Source organism: Typopeltis vanoorti, chromosome 11 (genome assembly GCF_054136105.1).
Source record: "Typopeltis vanoorti isolate ZY-2024b chromosome 11, IOZ_Tvanoo_1.0, whole genome shotgun sequence".
NCBI lineage: Eukaryota > Metazoa > Arthropoda > Arachnida > Uropygi > Thelyphonidae > Typopeltis > Typopeltis vanoorti.
The window spans coordinates 108,288,919-108,312,147 of NC_143559.1; the positions used below are offsets into that span (position 1 = coordinate 108,288,919).

Consider the following 23,229-nt stretch of genomic DNA (forward strand, 5'->3'; position numbering starts at 1 on the left):
CATCCGTCCAGAACTAGTGCCCTCTTAAGCCATGTCCTGTTTTCAGTAACACAAATAATAAACGAGGCCAACATGAGATAAACTGGACAACAACTACAAGCCTTCACATATGCCACGACGAGGTAGAACGCCGCAGAGTCGAGTCTAAAGAAATTGTCATGGACCCTTTCCATATAAACAGTAACCTCAGCTACAATTTACCGGACTCAGCTCTGCTGTCAGATATTGGCGCACTCGTGAAGCCACACGCGCACAGGTTCTAACAATAGAACTTTAACATGGACTGTAGCTCCGGTTCAAAGGTTAACTGTGGTTTAGTCGAATTTATAGTTTTATAGCGACTCAATGTTTCTTTACAGTGTTTTGGCATTCTATGTTCTCTCTCATATATATATATATATATATATATATATATATATATATATATATATATATATATATATATATATATATATATATATGCGTTGAAGAACATTGACTCGGTTGTTTTGATACATTTTTATAAAGAGATTTAATGACTAATACCGAGAATAGTTGTAAGGCTTTAATGATATACTGTAAAACACTACTAGTTTCGGCTTTTGACAGCCTCCTTCAGGTGTCTTCTAAAAATAGGAAACCGCAATAAAAACACGGAAGGTTAAAACTGAGAAGCACAGGAAAATTGCAGTACATAATTGACTTGAAAAAACGTTGTATTTACATTTAAGTTGTTCTTTGGCATTGTGGCATTGTTTGTTGAATGCATGCTTGCAGACTCTCGTGAACGCCAGTACTGAACAGCAGCAGCAGAGTGGCTATCAGGGATGTTGTAGCTCAAATTGTTATTTAAATGTTCACGATTAAGGATGATTTCTCTGGTCTCCACAATTTTTCTTTCAAACTCATCGTGGCAAATGAAAGATGTTTTCGGATCTATCCCAGCAGACTGAATGACCCTGGTGTTCATCATCAGGATTGTTCGAGGAAAGAACATGACTAAACAAGACACTGGCATGTGTTCTTTTGAAAGAGATGTCTCTCTTGCGTTCCTCTTACGTAATTCAATAGATTTATTTGTTTGACCAAAATAAGGGATATTACAATCACACCATATCTTATATACGCCAGGATATTTCACATTATGATATTGAGGCTTTGGATGGCTTACTAGCGAGCGGATTTTTGGAAGTGTAGTGAATAAGGTCCTGATGTTGTACTTCTTAAGAACTTTAGCTAATTTTTTGGAAACTGAACTGATGTATGGGATGGAGATGTTACCCTTAAAGTTGGTTATTTCTTCAATGCGGTGGCTAGGAGGATTTAGAAGAAATTTTTTAATGGTTTTATCAGAATATCCGTTTTGTCTCAAGACATGTGAGAGGTAATTAATTTCTTTTTGTAGTTCATCCGGGTCATTTAGTAGAGAGCGTGCTCTATGTCCCAAGGTAGAAATTGTTCCAAGTTTTTGTGGAGGAAAATGATGGGACTGACTGTGAAGATATCTATTAGTTTGTGTAGGTTTTCTGTACATTGAGATTCTAAATTTTCCAGAGCAGCGTGAAAGTTTTATATTCAGGAATGGTAGGGAATTGTCATATTCAAGTTCTACTGTGTATTTTATATTAGGATGCTGATTATTGAGATGATTAAGAAAATCCATGAGAGAGTTGTGGCTGTGACTCCAAATAATAATAATGTCATCTACATAGCGTTTCCAAAGTTTTGTTTTAAACGAGAAGGATGATATAGCTTTTGTTTCAAAATTCTCCAAGTAAATGTTCGCAAGAATAGGAGATAAAGGGTTGCCCATCGCTAGACCTTGGTTCTGTTTGTAGATGGTGTCTATATTAAAACAAAAGCTATTTCATCCTTCTCGTTTAAACCAAAACTTTGGAAACGCTATGTAGATGACATTATTATTATTTGGAGTCACAGCCACAACTCTCTCATGGATTTTCTTAATCATCTCAATAATCAACATCCTAATATAAAATACACAGTAGAACTTGAATATGACAATTCCCTACCATTCCTGGATATAAAACTTTCACGCTGCTCTGGAAAATTTAGAATCTCAATGTACAGAAAACCTACGCAAACTAATAGATATCTTCACAGTCAGTCCCATCATTTTCCTCCACAAAAACTTGAACTATTTCTACCTTGGGACATAGAGCACGCTCTCTTTTGAATGACCCAGATGAACTTCAAAAATAAATTAATTACCTCTCACATGTCTTGAGACAACACGGATATTCTGATAAAACCATTAAAAAATTTCTTCTAAATCCTCCTAGCCACCGCATTGAAGAAATAACCAACTTTAAGGGTAACATCTCCATCCCATACATCAGTTCAGTTTCCAAAAAATTAGCTAAAGTTCTTAAGAAGTACAACATCAGGACCTTATTCCTACACTTCCAAAAATCCGCTCGCTAGTAAGCCATCCAAAGCCTCAATATCATAATGTGAAATATCCTGGCGTATATAAGATATGGTGTGATTGTAATATCCCTTATTTTGGTCAAACAAATAAATCTATTGAATTACGTAAGAGGAACGCAAGAGAGACATCTCTTTCAAAAGAACACATGCCAGTGTCTTGTTTAGTCATGTTCTTTCCTCGAACAATCCTGATGATGAACACCAGGGTCATTCAGTCTGCTGGGATAGATCCGAAAACATCTTTCATTTGCCACGATAAGTTTGAAAGAAAAATTGTGGAGTCCAGAGAAATCATCCTTAATCGTGAACATTTAAATAACAATTTGAGCTACAACATCCCTGATAGCCACTCTGCTGTTGTTCAGTACTGGCATTCACGAGAGTCTGCAAGCACGCACTCAACGAACAATGCCACGTTTGAAAGAACAACTTAAATGTAAATACAACGTTTTTTTCATGTTAATTATGTACTGCAATTTTCCTGTGCTTCTCAGTTTTAAACTTCAGTGTTTTTATTGCGGTTTCCTATTTTTAGAAGACACATGAAGAAGGCTATCAAAAGTCGAAACTAGTTGTGTTTTATATCATTAAAGCCTTACAATTATTAAAAAAAAGTCTGGGAAAAGCTAGCTTTTGAAAAAAAAAATAAGGCTCGGAACAGCCATTATTTTTGTCTGATTCTTTTATATGTATAAGTATTTGTTACATTTACTTTTTTTAAGGGATAATTATGCGATTGAAAATTTGACCAATAAATTGTCCTTCCGTATAGAATGAAAAAAAAACAAAAAACAAAAAAAACACTATTATTAGAGTGCATTGGACATACATTATAAAACAATAGAGCACATCTTTTTTTCTTAAGTTCTGAGTTTTAGGACGTTTAAGAAATTACAGAATTTCCGCGTTCTTTTGAATAAAAGTAAATAGAAAACTCGAAGTATTTTTGGTTCGGTGATTTTATACGAAATAGACTCATTAATATGTTAAAAGGGGAAAAAAGAATCTATCCCAAACCTTATCAGACCTGCTAGCAAATATCAGCCACGTTTATTTTAGGAACAACTTGGCATGATATGACAATGCATACATACCTCCCTTCAAACATTTAAAAAAAAAAAAAAAACCCATCAGATATGTATAACATATGTCTTGTTGAAAGTTATATATCTTTTGTTAGATGTCGCTTCAGTGAACTGATGGGATTTTCACTATTCGCGTCTCTCTCTCTAGATATGATAAAGTAGCGAACTTGCTTTTGAAACCTTATTTTTAATAAACATACACAGATATTGAAGTCACGTGAAATGTAAACCAACAGTCCTTTCAAACACTCCCCCCTCCCTTATCCTGAGATAGTGTTTTGTTGTTTCTTCTCTTCAAAAAATGGATAAAAAAAAAATCCCTAGTCAACGGCATAAGTGCAGAACCTGATATACCACCTTTATATAATGAGATACTAATCAACAGCTTAAACTAGTTTTGTCATGTTCATGGGATTATCTTAGCTGCAATGTTTTTTTATCTCATTTTTAAGAAGCAAGTCCAATAATCCTTTTAATGGTCGAACAACTATGGTGAACTTGAACGTACCCTGTTAAGACAAACAACGGTCGATTCATAGAATCAACTCATTGATAGCATTAAAAAAGATTTATTAACAAGCTCTTGCATTCAAGTATTCTTTCCTAGCTGGCGACTGTGTTAGCTCTATAATTAGTGTATGTTTTACTTCCAATTGCAAGACAAGAGACAGAATGAAATATTCACTTGCCATTAACCCTTTCAAGTACTGTACAAACGATACTCAATTTATTTTATTTTATTTTTTTTGCTAGGCACAAAACAGGAAAGAGAACTCACCGCATACTCCAACAAAACACTAAATCTTCCTCGTATATGTTTCACGAGATTATCAAGTAAAACAGACAGCCAGGCATTACACTTGCATTCCATGAGTTGGAACCTTATTTCTTTCGCGTGTGTGATTCTGGTGATGTGATTCACCAACACCAATTATAGGAGTTAGTCTAGACAAGGATTATTACTCTATACTTTACACTTAATTCCATGAAGTCAGCTAGACATCAATAATTCTTATATATCCTTTAATCCCATCTTATACTCGAATGTAGTTGGTACTGTCTCTGGAATGTTGATCGTTTCGATTTTATTCTTCTCCGTGTTTACAAAATCGGTTCGATCTTCTGTAAATGAATCTGCGAAACATATACTTTGAAAACGATGGGTGTAAATCCATTCTTGTCCTAATACGTTCAGAAAATTCCGATGAAGAGTGGACTGATATATGGGTAAGGTAATTTTGTTGTTGAACTTTCGTTAGGAATCTCCTAGTAATGTTAGTTACATCAACGAAGTATGAACCCATATAATGTCAATTAAGCAGTAAGACTGCTCTTCTAACTGTGTGCGAAAAAAAAAAAGAAAAAAAAAAGCAATGCCCGTCTTGTCCGTAATGCAAAACAATCCGATCCAGCCTTTAGTAGAGTTGCCTCATTATTGGAAAGCTTGATGGATTATGAGATCAGGAGCTGTATTCTTATATAACTGTTTATACCAAATGCAGCGATAGTTCGTATACTCCCTCTCTCTCTCTCTTTCTCTCTCTGACGTCTCCAAAAAATAAAATATAACCCTCTTTACACGTATATATGAATTACTGTAACAACGTATTGCAAAATTCACTGACCTCTTTTTTTAAACCATTTGGATTCCTTTAAAATAACATTATTATTTTTTACTTCACGCAAAACGTCGATTAAAAGAAAAATGTGCGCTTCTAAAACAGCAAATTCTAACCATACCGTTATCTGTAAAAGTACCATGACCAAACGCAAACTATATACTGTCGCGACGTTAAAAATGAGATTAACTTGATTAATGATTCACTTAAATGATAGGTGGCGTCGTAAATACTAGAAGATCTTAGCAGTTAGGATGCAACACCTGTTAATTCCGAATGAATAAAAAATGATTAATAAGTCGAAAAAAATTGCAGAAACAGGATAGAAGTTATTGGGGGAATAGGCTTAAATCTACGTTTATGCCTGTCATCTTTTGTGATTATAGTAATAGAAAGTACTGTAGGGAGTCCCAGTGGGCAGAATAGCGTTCATTTTTCAAGCTATTTAACAATAGGGGAAAACTACAATAAATAACTATGTGTCTGAATTTGTCTGTCGAATATAAGTATGGAGGGAAAGGGTATTTCTTTTCCTCCCACTTAGCTTTCGGTTTTTTATTTCTGTTGCCATGGTGATTACTGTTCCATTTTTTTTAACGCCACTTTTCGTGTTCTCTTTCGTATGGTTTAATACCCCCACGTGTTTCGTTAAGTGGTACTGAAGTAATTTATATTTTAAAATATTCGAATATAATTTTATATTAAAAATGTATTAAAATAAAATTTTTATACAATAATATAATTTTTGTAATATTTTACATTAATAATACTAAATTAATTATATACCTTTATTTCTACTGTAAATCTAACAATGTTTAGATGTACTTGAGAGTTTGGTACTTTTTAAACATAGTGTGTTCGCTAAAAAAATTCCTAATTTAAGATTTCATAGGCCCATTTTGTTTATTATTATTATTATTCAAAACTCTTCAGGAGTTTATCATATTCATCATTAGGGACGATGTCATGGTCACAATATCGATTCTCTATTTCCCTCAACGTAAATTTCGTAGTTCTTCATTTTCTTTTGACTTTCTTGCGTGCATATTTTTTTTTTTTTTACTACTAGCTTCCAGGAGAAGGAGAAAGAAAACAATAATTAAAGAAGTAAATAAATGTCAGTTATATATATATATATATATATATATATATATATATATATATATATATATATATATATATATATATATATAAAATGCATTTCAAATAGCATTCTTGTAGAGTGACATCAAATCCAAAAATGTGGATCGACATATTTTTGTAAGAATTCCATATATATCGAATTTCAGTAACACTCATTCAGTCAGGATCTATGTACGGAATTAAAATGAATCTAACAGATGATAATGGATTTTGGGAGATGCTTCTAAACGCAGTTTTTAATATTCAGTAGTTTGTTTTAACCGCATTCGTGCTTTTTCAGTCTGCAAAATAGTAGAGTTGCTTCTTCTGACAAACACGGACCGATACAAGCTTAAAGATGCAAAGTGGCATCATCTAGTAGCCACCCCCCTTTTTTTTTCCTTTTCCCTTCTATGTCTAATATTCGCCAAGCGAAGCCGTTAGTGTTATCATAAGCTATCATGTCATATTCGCAGTGTCTTCTCTCCTGCAAACTTGCTCTCGGGGCATTTTCCTTTTTGCGCTGCCCTTTCCCTTGGTACAAATCTCGGAGCTACTGTTTCTTTACCTCACCAACTGGAATGCCCCTACAGCAACCACGTAAGATGTCAGACTGGTGCTATGTGGGATGGTTAAACTAGATTTGCAGTAAGGAGATCGTTATCACTCGCTAAGCCTAATGCAATACTTTCTTTTATATATTTTGCTATCACTGCTGCACTTTTTTTTTTGTTTTTTTTTTGTTGTTGTTGTTGACATTTTTGTGATGCCATCTTTACAGGATAACTATTATTCCAGTTCACCTGATTATAATTTAATCGATGTGTTAAGTTAATAAGCAGCAATTCTCAGCCTTTCGGCTTTGAGCCTGTGATAAGTTTTTTTTTTTAAGTGATAGTAATTAAGAATGGAGAAATGGAAATAAAAATAATATACTCCTTTATTTAAGAGCCAATGAAGAAAGTTATTAGGATGTTTTTAAGCTAAAGAAGATTGTTTTCTTTTTCTTTTTTGAGACCATAGACGTAATCAGATTTGTAGTTCCTTAGAACTTTTTATGCACTATCCCTTTGGATGTGATCTCAAGCTAGTGCCCAGTGTACGTTATTATAAATCTAGCCTTGAGTCAGGTTGCTCTAGGCGCATAGATGTGGGCAATTTGCACAAGCTGATAAGTCCTTTTGAAGCTTCTTTGTAAAGTAGGAGAAATGACACACGTAAAGTCCTCTGTACGAATAACTTCACCTCCATTAGAATTACACTAAATCGTACAGTTCCTTATCTAGATTAATTATGTCAATATGCTTTATATGAAAAAAAACATGCTCTCACTCCTAACTTCCGAAATTTTTCCACTGTACCAATGCAAAACTAATGTTAATTCATATTATGATCCGACTTCACTGGCATTCTGAAATAATAGAATTTGCGTTTATATAACAATGAATAACTCCTATGAATGGTTAACCTAGTTAATCATTAATCATACCTGAGATGAGTGACTCCTACGCACGATAGGTGTGACTCCCACACCTTTGCTACCATAAGTGGACTAAAGAATTTTTCTATTTTTAAAATTAATTTTATATTTTTTCTGTTTTTTAATTCATTTTTTGCATAGCCTGGAACCCTGCTCTTGAAACCAAACATGATTTTTTTTTTAAAGTCATTTCAGGCCTCCAACAAGCAGGGCAGTGGTCTCACACCGAACGACGAAATTCATCTCCCACATACACTTACTGCGACGTGTACTTCGCTAACACTTGAGTTACGGAGGCTGTCTAACAGAACAGATATTTATTACATTAAAATAAATTAAACTAAATTAAAAATAAAATAATTTATCATTCATTTATTAATTATTATTAATTGTAACATATATTCACTAACGTAAAGGAATTTAAATGGTATTAAAATTAACAATACAATAAACAATATAAAGTTATTTATTTAGTACTTATCAAAGTATTCTGTGTGCCTCTTGTTGACAATGATGAAATAATTAAAAAAAAAAAAAACTTAAGAAAAACACGTCTACTAAAATTATTCGACAGATAACGAAATAGTGTGTTAAAATAATTCTAACATATTTCTAATTCCAGGAACCAGTATTAACTGTTGAAATAATGTTTATTACATAAACAATAACAATATAGTGGAATCCCGGTGACAAGAAATTTGGTTACATTATTTTATTAAAAAAATCGAGTAAGTCATTATCTCAGTAAGCAAAAGGTAATGTTCTATGGTTCAGGAAAAATCCGAACGGATTTTTTTCCCAACCACAGAACATTCGGGGCACACAGTTTTTATAAACTCTACAATTCTTTTCAGCAATGCTTTCATTAAGAACAACGGATTGACTCAAACCGGATCTATAAAATCCAACCTAAAACATCTTGACTGATATTAAAATGACACAATGAAGTCGATATGTCTCCGAACAGAAAGAGATTGCATATAAAGAGTGATATATTGTTGTTCCACTGACTTCATGCCTGACAAGTGATGTCACACAAGCGATCCTGCCGAACATTTTCATAAACTTACGCCTTCTTTCCCTCAAAAGGGAAACTCATAAAATCACACACCACCCTCCCAAACGGAGGAGGAGGATAACGTCTCCCACAAACCTATCAAAACAAAATGTTTCTCTCTCTCTCTCTCTCTCTCTCTCTCTCTTTCTTAAAGAAGGCTACACTACGAAGGCATGGTAACGACACATCAGACACGCGCGCGCAGGTAGACCGTTCTATTCCGTAAATAATAATTACAGTCGTAAAGTAGCTTATGATGAAATTTTATGCGATGAACGATTTGTTGGCCTCAAGTCTGTGCGATTAAGGTGAATGTCTTGGTTTGTGTTCTTTGGCTTCCTATCCGATTATATCCGGTACAGAGGGACCAGTGGAGGGAAAAGCAGTTTGTTCACCTGCATTCAATGCTTTGTTCCCGGATGTTTCACACTCACCATCCTCTTTTTCCACATCTTAAGGTTTTACAGCTCCGTTCCTATAAATGTATTGACTCGATGGAATCTTGTTTCATGGTTGACCACGTATGTGCATCGTTTTCATAAATAACCAGCTTATCTTTTGTGCTCTGCCTCACCATTCCACCCCCGTCTCTTGTGACACTCTCGTGTGGATCTCCGCTACTCTCACCTGTGGAGGGTTGTCACGCACTCACAATGTTGCTCAGCCAGTCGCCCATAAAACACAACATACCATACAACGCTTCAGGGGGAACATTTTCAGGCACCACTTACCCCGGGTTCTTGCACTTCCACTTGAAGTAGATTTGAAGGTCAGCAGCCTTTCCCATGGAACTGGAGCGTCTCAAGATGGGAGAGCACACGGTGATGATGGTCGGAAGGTGATCATGATTCTTTCAAGTGTAGCCTTAGTAATAAGCGATATCTGTAATTGGATTTTTTATTGTTATTATTATTATTACCCGCTGAATCAGGTCTTTGTCGAAATCATTGGTATTTGCTAAAAAAATAATAAAGGTAAACTACAATATGTCAAAAATTTTGGTCCAATCCTAAGTGAGGGGTGAAAATCAGCATTCTTGCTTTTGGCTTTTAATGCTTTTCTCTTAATTCTTAATAATATTTATTAACATTACTCATATTCTCTCTCTGTTTTTAATCAGAGCAAATTGCATCGAAGAATGGATTTTTTTTTTTTTTTTTTGTCACGCATTGCTCTTTTGTACGCCGCTGCACCTCATATGGTTTTTGGAGGAAAGTCTCTGGTACGAGAAGAATTGCGGGGTCCCTTTCCACACGGAACTAGTAAGATGGTCACAAACATCCATGTACATGATGGGATTCAAACCCGCAGCCTATTGGCTGGAAAGCAGATACGCGAATCACTCAGCCAACCAGGTTGGCAAATTTCCCTTCCTAAATGATCAATAATAAGAGATTTTCGAATTTTACACCAACTAAAGTTTATTTAGACAATAATAATGAAACAGCGAATGATTCACCGTAATAATTTGCACAAATCAGTGATCTGTCGATTGTTTGTTTACAGATTAATAACCAGTCTTATGCCTTTGAAAATCAGTACTAATGTATTCGCAGTCACATTTACTTCGTTAATTAAAAATAATAATAAATTTCTTCATCTCAGCAGTCTTTAGATGATGGTGTGGTTATGTACAATTATGTTGTTTTGCTGAATAAAATTTTGAATTTCCAGAAAAAAAAAAAAAAAAAAACTCTTTCATCTTCTTATGAGACTGGTTAATTGACCTTCAGTTTTTTTTCTTTTCTTCAGATCTCTTTAGAGGTTCTACGCATCCTTATTGAGGGATTAACTTAATGAAAAAAAAAAAAAGTCCTTTATCTTAGCAATATTTTCTCTCAAAATCTGAAGACAAATTTAACGATAATAACTGATATATACTCAGTTAACCTCGACACAAACATGAAAGTGCGATTTTTTTTTAATGGTATATATATCAAAACAACTTCGATTAGTAAGAAGTCTCCTCAAACATCTGGCATCTAGATCCTTACAATTTAAAGATGGCACTGGTTGAAAGTCATATTGACTTTCCGTTTCGATGACCTTAGGCCAGCATGATTTTCGTGGCACAGTTTTCTCCTAGGATGTTCCTAATATGCCTGATGGTAACCAGTACTTAAATAGGCTAAAATAGCAATCAAACAAGTGGGTCACGTACGTAATCGAGGTTGTTAAATGCAACTCAAACCAGATGATGCCATTTATGGCAATTATGCCCACTTTTCTTCTTGAAAAGTAAAATCATTTCTCCGGATTGCACTTGGAAATACATAAATACCTTGTAATGCTTTCGTTATTGGGAGGTGACTTTTACCTTTGAAATTATAGTACTCTGAAAAGCAACCGACTAATTTGTTTACCTATATACTCTCTAACAAGGCAGTTCAAAGCATCGCGAGTTTCCCCATATTTAAATTACCATTTGTCAATAATCATTTGTTTCGTCTCTTTTTTTTTATAAATATAATAAAATATATAATAATAATAATAAGTTGTCTTTTTATAATAAAAAACAGTTACGGTAATTGTTGAATTGATATGAGAGAGAGAGAGAGAGAGAGAACAATTACAATTACTTTTTACATAAGCTGAAGATAAGCACAATATTTTACAGAAGTTTCGTGTTTTTATGTATTTGTTTTTTCTATAATAATAAACGACACAAAAGGCAAATATTCACATGTTCGTGACGTAATATCATGACGTTTTTTTGACCAATCACAGTCGGATGATTTATTTATTATAGTATATTTATTTTCTTTTAGGTAAGCGCTCAATACAGGCCAAAGTATCCAAGTCCTTACCTACAACGTGAAATATTCGTACTAAATTTAGAAGATGGTTTCTTTGGCTGTCAGGTGAACGAATCAACCGATGTTCTACAGCTTTTCGAGCTGTCTAAAATTTGTGATGGAGTCCCTCAATGTTTCTTTGGTTCCGATGAAGTAGCAGAAGAATTAAAATGTACAAATCGAGGTAAGATTGTAAAACAGAAAATAAATAAAAATGCGTCTTATTTCCCTCCCTTATTTTAAATTAGATTTATCCTAATTTTGAATGGCTTTTAAACTTTACCTCCAGACCTACTTATTAAATGAGAATTTTCAATAGGGAGCCCCCCCCCCCCCCAAGGAACAGTGGAAGACAAGATAGTCCATACACAGGAATGGTGCGCTAAGGCAGATGATTCTAATTATATACTAACTTGTAACACACGCACTCTGACAAGTAGGTGTATACAAGGAAATGACTGAATCATTGTACAAACGCTTTGATCAGCAACATGGATTACAGTGCATACATTGGGTCGCATTGATTATGTTGCGATGATAAAACTCTAGAGAGTATATAGAGATGAATATCTAAAGAGAATATCAGGACTTCGTAATGTTGGTTGTGGAGAAAGGTTGACGAAATTAGAGTTTGAAGATATGAGGCTAATGAGAGAATTTTATCGGATCAATCCGATAACTTTTCATTTTCATCAGACCATTTTAATGGCAAACTAAAGAGAAACAGAAACATATGTATTGTGGATATGTTCAAAAAAGCTTGAATAGTTCAACAAGAATATTATTGCAAAACGCAAACGTTACTAATAAGTCATCATCAAATTCGGAGTAATTTTTGAGACTAAATTTTGATCCATTTGAGTTAGAAAGTAACATGAATATTTTGCTGAAAAACGAACTTGTAAAAGTCAAGTTGTTCTCAGTTGACAACGTAACCGCTACGATTCATTCGACCCTTTGGTTGGAAAGACCTGGGTTCGAGTTGGGATGCAAAGGATCGTTATGGGAACTTCTCATCTGAAGGTGAGTTAGTTAGCGGGGTTGGATCTTTCACTCTGTAAAACAGGCAAACTGCCAAAAGAATACACGCAAGTAATAGACACAGCGGTGTAGCTAGAGCTTTTGTCGCCCGGGGGCGATCCCTGAGTTTGTCGCCCCTATCAATACACACCAAAAATACTACAAAAAGTCAAAACGACGTACAGGGAAATAAATTAAAACACTACGTTTATTTTTGAAGTAGAACTTTAATTTCAACATTCTAAAATGTTATTTTTCTTGCTTTTCTGTTAGCAAAATCGTCCATGACATTGGCGAAGTCTATTTCATAGTAATGTAGGTAATTCTTAATCTGTTTTATTTAGAAAAACTCCTCTCACAACTAGCAACACTTACAGCAATTGTGAGGAAAATTCGCAGTAGTATTACAATATTTGGAAATGAGTTCTCGAGACTGTATTTTAAAATTAACTGCAAAAGTTCAAAAAGGTTCAAAGTGTTGCCCGGGGCGGACCTCCCCCTCCGCTCCCCGCTAGCTACGCCTCTGAATAGACATAGTCTTATAACCTTGGTTGCGTCTGTCGTAATTCTTAATTCTAGCCACTACCAATTTAGAATGCTCTTGTGGGATTCTATGCCGCAGTTCATCGATGACAAAGCAATCTATTCTGTCAGCCACCGAAGTCGTGAGATGAATGCTTGGAGATTTTTTTTTTAAGTGGTGAAAGCAAAGAATTATTAAAACTCAGAGTGTTTGGAATTCTTCATAAGTATTCCTGACTTGTTTTTAATTCTCTTTCCTTCCATATTCAGGGATGAAACGATTGCAGATGAAACAATTTGGAATGCAAGCATTCCAAATAATTTTACACCCACTTCAACTCCTTGTTTCCTGAACTCATTTTACTGCCGAACTCAGGCATCTAAGCCAAATCATTTCTCATCACTAACGCCAGCTATAAAAACAAGTTAATGACAATAAAGCCAATGACTTCTTCCAAGGCCGATAGGTGAGAGAACTATCCTTAAACAAAAAGGATCCATCCCCACAGTGAATGCCAACTGAATAGCACACAATGATCGCTTAGAAGTGCTGCGTTACAATTAGAATCAGCTATTGGGATTCAGCTCATTCTTCTAAGGTCAATCCGATAAGGGTGGAGGTAGGAAATATGCTTTCATAGGCTGACACTTTCTGACAGTTTGAAACTGGGCAAAGGGGTAACAATAAAAAAGAACAGGATCTGTTTTAACACTTGTATAGTAGGCCTGGTGAAGATGGCACAGGTGTGTTCACAAAGAATGACATGACAGTAAAGAAGCGGAATATAATAGGATTCCTTTTTTTTTTTTTTTTTTTGTCGTGGAAGATACAAGAAAAGGATGAGACAGACGATGTACACACATATAAAGAGAAACACCGCAAGGATTCGTATCCAGACCAAATTAAAACCTCTCAAGAATAGCGAAGAATATAATCAAAGACTCGAAGCTATATTTGAAATATTTTGTAGCTAGAAGTAGATTGTGTTGCCTTTTTTTTTTTTTTCAAATTCATTCAACTTAGCTTCCAAACTTTTTTTTTACAATATAATTAAGTAGTTCTAAATATTCCCATTTTTTAAATAAAAGGGCTATTCATTAGTGGTTATAACGTGTATGATTATCCCACTAATTGAAAACTGGGACATACAAGAGAGAGAGAGAGAGAGAGAGAGAGAAATGGAAATTGTTCAAATACAGTGCTTAAAAGATTTGACGTCGAATAAAATCCAGTAAACAATTTACAAATACTCTTCATATAGTCCGATATGTCTGTTATAAAAGATATCCTTTATTATACTTGAAAGGGTAGCATGACTTAATGTTAGAAGAGGAAGAAATGCTCCCTGGAGCCGAAGTTTACAGTGCTGTAGAAAAAATAATCTTTCCGGTCTTCCAAATTGAAATGATCCACTGACCAGATCTTTCTACAACAAAGGATTTTTTAAAAGTACTTTGCAACATGAATAATTCAAGATCCTTTAGAAAGCTTACATAGAGCATTGACTACAAATGCACTAAAGACAGACCGACAGTAAATCTAACGTCTGCTTTTTCCCGACAATGCAAATACGTCAGAACAGTAACACTAAACTAGTTATTTTATCTACCAATGCACGCATGACTAACAACCATCGGTCTTTACTTATTTTTCAGTGTAGTCATTGTTTATGGCATATTCACAAAGACATAGATTGGAATCATATCAATCCTTTATTATAATAGAACGAGGTGTTTCGAAACATGAGAACAGGAGATTCAATGGCGCCGGTAATTGTCTCATCCCCCATAACCTTCCCCCTACTTTTTTTCATAAGAACTAATGACATGTCTTTTTGATTAAGTCTTTTTGCACTGTTTGAATAATATGTTGAGTTCACTGTATCTTCAGAAGAAGCACAAACCGCGAAAATAAGGGGTTGGGAGCCATCTTGTCTCGAATCCCATCAACTATTGACCTGAGAAATTAAAGGTCTTAACAAGTTGCATATAATTGAATGTTAAAATTGTTTAACTGTTGAATATGTTAATTACAAATGACTAAAATTGTCTAATTTCTCATTTCTATCAACAGGCGACTTGGAAATTTGGTAGATCAAACTGGAAAATGTCTGTTAATGTACAAGGTCAATACTCCTGAATTTTTATTTAATTAATTTTTTGTCAAACATCTTGTTAGATTAATAAAAAATAATTGCCTCCTTAAATCTTAATACTTTTTTTTTCTTTTAGCCTTTCACTCATCTTCACTACCATGGTACTTTATTTACATGACGTATTTCTTATTTTTTAAATTCTTGTTATTATCCAGAGGTGAGTGAACAATACTACGGGTTCACTGATCTAAGTATGTCATGAGTAATTTAGCATTTGACACATGAAAGCTCCCTCTAGTGTGCACTCAACTAATTAAAGCCATGACAATACGAGCGAAACGCTAAAACTTAATTAACTTAAATATAAATGTATGTAAAGAAATTCTAGTGTAAACAGAGGCTCATAATTCCCTTTTTGCTTTTTCATCTGCTATAAAAACGAACGAATTTCTCTTATAAAATTGGATGGGAACTTAATTATACAGAACAGTAACGAGCATACATAAAATTCAATACTCGACCTTGTCTAAAGTACAGTAATTCTCCATTAGATTTAAGTAAATGGCATTTTTGTATAATTAGCATTACGTTCTTGTTAATTGAGTTACAGTTGTATGACTTTATTCAGGCAATTACCTATTTCAGACAGCACCTTAATCATGTATTTTTTTGTTGAAGTTTATTTTTCACTTGGTCAGACTATAATAAATTTAGTTTAATCCTTTATCCAAGTGTGTGCAAACAAAGTTTGCGCCTGAAAGTATCTTCCGGACTGGGGATAAAGTGGTACAACACCGGGCAACTCCTTGCAAAGGTGGAGCAAGATACCAACCCTCCTATCTCAGTATCTCCCATAATGCAAAACACATCTCCTTGCGGATATGTATAATGTTATACATTATTTATTATGTATTTTTTTGTGTTTAGGACAAAATGATAATTATGCGTCCCACCATATAATAGTAAAACTTTTTTTTTTCCAACTGCATTTTTATATATGTGTTTGTCTGACTTTGTTTTTGCCGAAGCACATGTGCTTGTGCAGGACGTATTTTTATTATTCTATTAATTAAATAATGATTTTTTTTTTTTTTTTTACAGAATTCTGTCATCCAAAAATGCCTCGCTGTATCAACGGGGTATGTTTGGACAATCTTTGCTACTGTAATGATGGATATGGAGGAAAAGGATGCGAAATGCCAGGTAACTCAATTTCTATACTGACTTATTTTTTATTTTTTATATTCCTTCCATCCTTTGCTTTAATGTGTGTGTGTGTGTGTGTGTGAGGGAGAGAGAGAGAGAGAGAGAGAGAGAGAGAGAGAGTACAGCATAAATTGTTTCATGTAGAAGACTTCTTCAGAAATGAGTTTGATCCTCACTACACCTTAGTGTTACACCTATTTCTCTTTCTTGTCATGTACATTCCATCAGTGCCAACTTAACCTATTTCGCAAGTAGGTTAACTTCTTTGTTTATCCTAAATGCGATGAATTGTTTTAGTCATGTATTGATGTCAACGGTAATTTTAAACTGTTTGTGGCCACTTTTTAACAATCGAAAACAGTGACCTACACTATTCTGACGACAGCCCACGTTCCGAACTAAAATATCAGTGGGAACCTATCATTATCAGCTCATGTTTGAAAGTACACAATCATGATGACAATCGCCTTGATTTGCAACGGGCTAGTTAGCTCTAAAAGGCGAAAATAATACAAATGCGCAGAATGATAAGACTGGAAAATATTCTGCGCATAGTGAAACCGCACAAACACTCCTTAAAATGAAATAAATTGGAGTAGTATTGAAAAAAAAAAAAAAAAAAAAAACACCTAAAATGTGATAATTAAATAAAACCCGAATATTAACAGCTACTTTGAAGCTAGCAATTTTTAATACTTTCTTTTCTTTACATGATGTCACAGTTTTCCATAAATGTTCTCCATTCCAGTGTCGCAATAAAAGAAAAATGGAAGGAAAATATTATTTTGTAAAATAAGTCTTAAAAGGTATTTAAAATAGAACTTGATTGGTTAGGTAAATTCTTCGTGTTTATTCAGACGAAGGTTCAGTCTTTGTTAAAGTGGGACCTTATTTCACATTATTATTTTCATACAAAAACAAGATCACAGGGAAAATAAGCCTGTCATATACGTGGGTAGATAGATACCTGACGGCCTTCTCCTTTGTTATTATCAAGGTTATCGAGAAATGATTTTGTTTTATATATTAAAGAAACACGCAGATAAATATTGTCAATGCCTTTGCTGAGATTTACAGCGCATGCTTAATTTATCCGTAAACAAAACGTGACTTTTAGTAACTTCATTTTCTTCAGTTATAAGGAAGAAAAAAATAAATAAAATAAAACCGTCTTAAAATAATCTCATCACTAATAATTTAAGTAACTGTCAAGTTATAAACTCTTTGCTTAAAGCAGTTATAGAATGGATCTACTTATTAACGATATTAAAATGAACAAAAATGTTCATTTTAATATCGTAATGAACATCGTAATGAATTGCTTATTCATTTAAAGTATGATTTTATTTTAAAACTTTAACGGCAAATAATAAGTAATTGTCTCTGAAATACTATATACAATTCTGTGGTTTCTATGGTAACCATTAACAGACGATTTCATTGCAGATGTCCCGTTTTTAAAATAAAGCGTCTGAGAGTTGTTAATTTTATTATTTTACAGCCATTTTGTCATCGTTATGAAGTGCTAAAATTATGTTTATGTCAAATAACAAAATTTAATTTATAAACAGTACGGCAGATCGGCTAATAAATGAAGTGTGGCGTTACGAAAAGCTTTTTATATCCTATTAAAGTTTAGTATTGAACGGAAGAAAAATTCTTGAGCAATTTTAATTTTTGTTAAAATTAGGCAATAATAACTATCAGTCGTGTAGAGTGATAGTTATTATTGCCTAATTTTAACAAAAATTAAAATTGCTCAAGAATTTTATTTTCGTGTAGAAAATACATTTTTTATTATGCAAGTAACTTCACCGAGCGAGTGACACACACACACACACACACACACAAAGAGTTATCTCCTTCTGCAGCCAGAAATACTACTGTCAGCTTACTCAACGAAATAATCTCGTATTTATGTTCTGGTACTAATAATCACGTAACAAATAAAATAAAACAAATAAGCAAAAAACTATTTTAAAACTTTGTTTAGAATTCTCTATGTTTTAAATGTATTTTTTTACTTATTTTTCAGATGAAAATGAATGCAAATATCGGCCATGTGATGTCTTCGCGCATTGCACCAACACCATGGGTAGTTTTTACTGCTCTTGTTTCCCTGGTTATGAGGGAGACGGAACAGAGTGCCACGGTAAGTTTAATCTTTAATTTTAATTATAAATTTGAATTTTATGAATGCAAAATGCGAATTTCAATTTAGATCTCACGCAGTATACTGCAACATAATGTTAGTATTATTTTCAACCGAACTATCAGTAGTCCGATTGAAAACACATCTATAATGATTTAACAGAGCTCTTCGAATGGAGTAAAATCTGTCACAGACATTACATACAAGTTGAAAAATTCTAACTTGTGTGTAAAGTTATAAGAGCAGATAAAACCAGATAAAGGATAAAACCGAATATATACAATAGTGGTAAATGCCCATTTGGCATTCTAGCGTACAAAACAATTTGAAATAATAATAATTTTTTTTCTCGTTTTTTCCTTCATTATAAATACGAGGGGGGGGGTATGGAAAGTTCTGATAAATATATTTAAAATAAAACTCACGTAGGATTAAACATTTTTCATCACACACATTCAAGTATAATTATTCAATACAGTATACTGAATTCTACGACTGCAATGAATATTATTTGGACACTATGTGAAAATGCGTTTTTAAGTATATTTTTCAAATTAAAAAATTTCTTTAGTTAAAAGCATAAAAAAGTGTCTCAATTATTTTATCTACATCATTGGGGAAAAGGCTTTTTTCTCTACGCCATTGATTGGAAAAATAGATTTAAAAAAAAACATTTAATTAAGAAGTATATAAACCGTAAAGTACAGAAAGACATTTATTCAACGAAGTTAAGACTTTCGATTAGAAATTAATTCAAAAATACTTCTGATCATACAATTTTTGTACGATATTTACACATACTATAAATTCCGTTATTATCCCCTTTCTCATTTTTCATAATTTTTAATATTTTAAAAAATTTTTTTCGTATTAAATTACCTCTTGCACATCTGAGTCCTCTTGACGGTCCAAGCTCCTCTCTCCATATTGTGGAGTTTTGAATTTAAAGACATGGTAGTTTACGTTACCCTTTCGCTTAGTTTTAAATAATTATATTTCAAGACTTTGTTTATTAAATATCTTTGATTACGATAGCACTGAATGGTCATTGTAATATTTAATCATAGCCATAGTTTTCATTGTATATTCGGAGTTTTTCATTTATATGTTAGTTACATGCGCTGTCCATAGGCTCGTGGGAGCTAGATAAAAAAAAAAAAGAAGGTTATTGTAATTCTACAAAATAATTACACGTTTATTACAGTGATGTGTGTGGGTTACAAGTATGAGAGCAGATCCGACCCAAGTGTGGGACAGATCTGCTCTCATACGGAGACAGCAACATTTTTTCCTCCAAGCAGACAAACCGACTGAAAAAAAAAAACACATTTAACGGATTTTATATACTGACTTTATATACTAGTCGATTTCTGGCGTGGGCAAGCGGTTTTTTCGTACCGGAAACTTGAGTTTTTAGTTCCGTATACAAAAGAAAAGCGACCGCAGTACCTACACTATTTCAGACAACAATATATTGCTTTAGACAGTTAGGGACCACGAGCCTTCTCGTGGTCCCTAACTGTCTTCACCGAATACTGTTTTAAGATCATTGATCATTAGGGCTAGTTATCTGTGATAGGCTAGGGAAGAGTAATTGGATCTCAGTCTCCAAAAGTTAGGAAAATGTTTTATACTAATCGATGCCAATACCACATATGTAGGTTAGCATATCAAACAGTTGCATTATTTCATCATATAAAGTATTACATTCCTTCTTTTTTTTTTTTTAAGTATCAATTTTAATTTTTATTCCTTATTCTTAAAATTATGAGGAAATGTTAGTTTTTAACAGCAGAAAGGATATTAAAATTTCGAGTTAACAAGTATGTCATAGGAATTCGTGTAACATAACTTATAGAGCACACAAAGTTTCTTAGATAGAACTAGAGCAATTACATTTAAAAATAATAATAAAATAAAAAGCAATAATTTGTTTTCTTACAAATTATCCCTTTCAGAACAAACTATGACGCTTAATCTTATCAATAAACTGACATGCGCTACTTACAGATAATTCGATCTCGATTAGTGCCATCTTTAAATTTTCTGTAACTTGCTCAACATTCTTATAATTTCATCAAATTAAATAACTATAATTATTTGGGACTTTTGTTAGTATATAGAATATGGGACGAATTCTGAATTAGAAGTTCGAAAGAAGAGGAAAATTGAGCATCATTGAATGATTGTCAAGATTTATGTTTAAGTTGTTTTTATATTGAACCTACCGTGTTCTAAGAATATTAGTTCATTTTTTTTTTCACTCTTTTGTCTTTCTAAATGCCAGAGAGAGAGAGAGAGTTTAATCATTAAGAGTTCCGGTTTCGTGGTGCTAGAAATAACGAACTGGATTTTAGTAATGCTATGTCCACCTGGTGTAGGTGTTGAGTATGTAGAACAAGGCTATATGACTACCGCATGCGTAAAGAAGCAGGTCAAGTCGTCTAAGAAGTGTTTTGTCTGATGACGTCATAATACCGCCCTGTCAAACAACTACTAATCAACATATTGCAGTGATGAGAGTCTCTCGTTTGATTAATCGTCCAGAAAAATAGCTGTAATAATATAAAAGGAAAACCGTGACACTTACATGTCATTTACACCACTTGTAGGCACATGGGAGTCATGTGCGGGCTGGCTACACAACCAACCAACGAGGGCGGGCTGGTTGGTTGGTTGTGTAGAATTTTCTCCCAGGTAGTAGTTCCTCATGTTTGTTAACCTTCATGTGTTCACAAGCCGGTTTGCACATTTTGTGAAAGGACAGATCCAAGTTATTTTCTTCTACAGAATCTAAGACAAAGTTAATAGTCCACGAAAATATAAAAACGATCAGAAAAGCTACAATGTTTGTCTTTGAAACTTAAAAAAGTTTTTAAGTTTCAAAAGTGACCACGAGTTTATGAAAATGCAACCTTTGCGTGAGAGTTGCCTTGGTATACTATTTAAAAGATAAGAAACCTAGCCCAGGAACTGTGTCTTTGCCTTTTATTACTGCTTCTGGTTAAGGACTTGACATCTGTTTTGAATTATGAATTGTTGTCAGGGAAAATTGTTTACACAAAGCAGTTGTCTTATGAAACTGTTTATGTATTTATGGAATATTAGCACTCAGCACAGGGACCATCATTTATTGAACCCAACCTGAAACTTTTGGGGGTTCCGGCTTCGATACAAAATGTTAAAAAGTTAATTCAAAATTTATCAAAAATACATAACGCATAATTTCTAGAGATAAAAGTCAAGAAAATATTGTTTATTATTTTTGATATACAATAGTAATTCAAAATAATATTAAATTATTATTGATTATCTTTTTTCTCTTGGAACTAAACAATTAGAACGACGTTTTCTATCTTGGCAATTTCAACTCGACTAAATCCGATAGGGAAATGTGACGGAAAACAGCCATTTCTTTATACAAGACCTTTCTGCTGTTCAGGATTTATGGTCTTAATTCGAATTGCAACAACACAGGAAAAAAACAAAAAAAAAAAAATCAATATATATATATATATATTTTTAATTTTCAAAACTCATTTGTCGACTAGATTGAATGCATATGGTTGGTTGCTTGAACGTATAAGAATAAAAGTTGAAAATTTGGAATTTGAATTCATGGAAAACAATTTTTGAAAATTTAGATATAAAGTAAACTAGAAAAGACAGTTTGCGAATTAATTCCATTGTTCCGTTTTATGACGCGGTAATAGAATTTTTTCTAAAAATCAGAACTCATGAAGATATTTTCCCCATATTATGCAAGTTTATCTAAAAAAAAAGAGTACACTACTACTGAATTTTATACCAAAAAGATTTACTGTTAATTTTTTAAAGGGTTTTTATGTATGAATTATTTTTTAAAAAAAATTTCAATTAAAGAAAACAAAATGATAATTGAAATGCATAAAATCATAAATGAAAACAAGTACATTAACTGCTAACAGCTATTACTCAGCAAAGTTATTTTCAATCATTAAATATGAATGAAATTTAAAAAAGAATCGGCAATAGTTTAAATTTGAATTCATTATTAATATTTGTGATAGCAAAACGTGAATACTGTGATGAAATTCCAGAAACTATCAATTATTATTTATATGCTAATGAACATTTAAAATTGTTTACGGATTACTGTAAAAGAGATCCAAAAGGGATGACAAATTCAGAATGCTTGCCGACAAAATTTAAATCCACAAATATATCGCTTGTAATTAATCCACTTCAGAATTGCTAGGTTTAACATATTGTTGAAATGCGTATTACATTAACACTAACTAGTGTTAAAGATATTACTGGTTGCATACTTTTCAAAAGAAGAATTATTTTTATTATACTTGAGTCACTCAAGTTGAGTGGAATAAAAAGTCGGCATCCGTGAATTGACTCACGTTTTCTTTTGAACGCAGTTTCTTGCAATCGTGATCTACCAATCTTTTCTTCACTCCAAAGACAATAACATTCCATACGCTATGATGTAATAGCAAATGACGAGTTCATGTTAAACATTGAGTGCACAGACATCGCTAATTCCTTCTGGCTATTTTTACCACTGGTGCCACCTGTCGTGTGTGGCCTTGAAATGGATGCAGTTCTCTTTGGGCACTTTTCCCAAGGCTGTTTGTTGGGAGGCCACAGGATATGTAAT

The 23,229-nt window shown here is 33.4% G+C and overlaps 1 protein-coding gene across 1 annotated transcript in view; it reads left to right on the forward strand.

Annotated features, from left to right (window-relative positions):
* Window positions 1-23,229, forward strand: part of LOC150101923 (uncharacterized) — a 1,001,066-nt gene that overhangs the window by 146,875 nt on the left and 830,962 nt on the right. Inside the window, exons 4-6 of the mRNA XM_090399931.1 lie at window positions 11,559-11,769; window positions 16,325-16,426; window positions 18,465-18,581. Coding sequence (XP_090256057.1) covers window positions 11,559-11,769; window positions 16,325-16,426; window positions 18,465-18,581 — 430 coding nt within the window. The remainder of the gene's footprint in view (window positions 1-11,558; window positions 11,770-16,324; window positions 16,427-18,464; window positions 18,582-23,229) is intronic.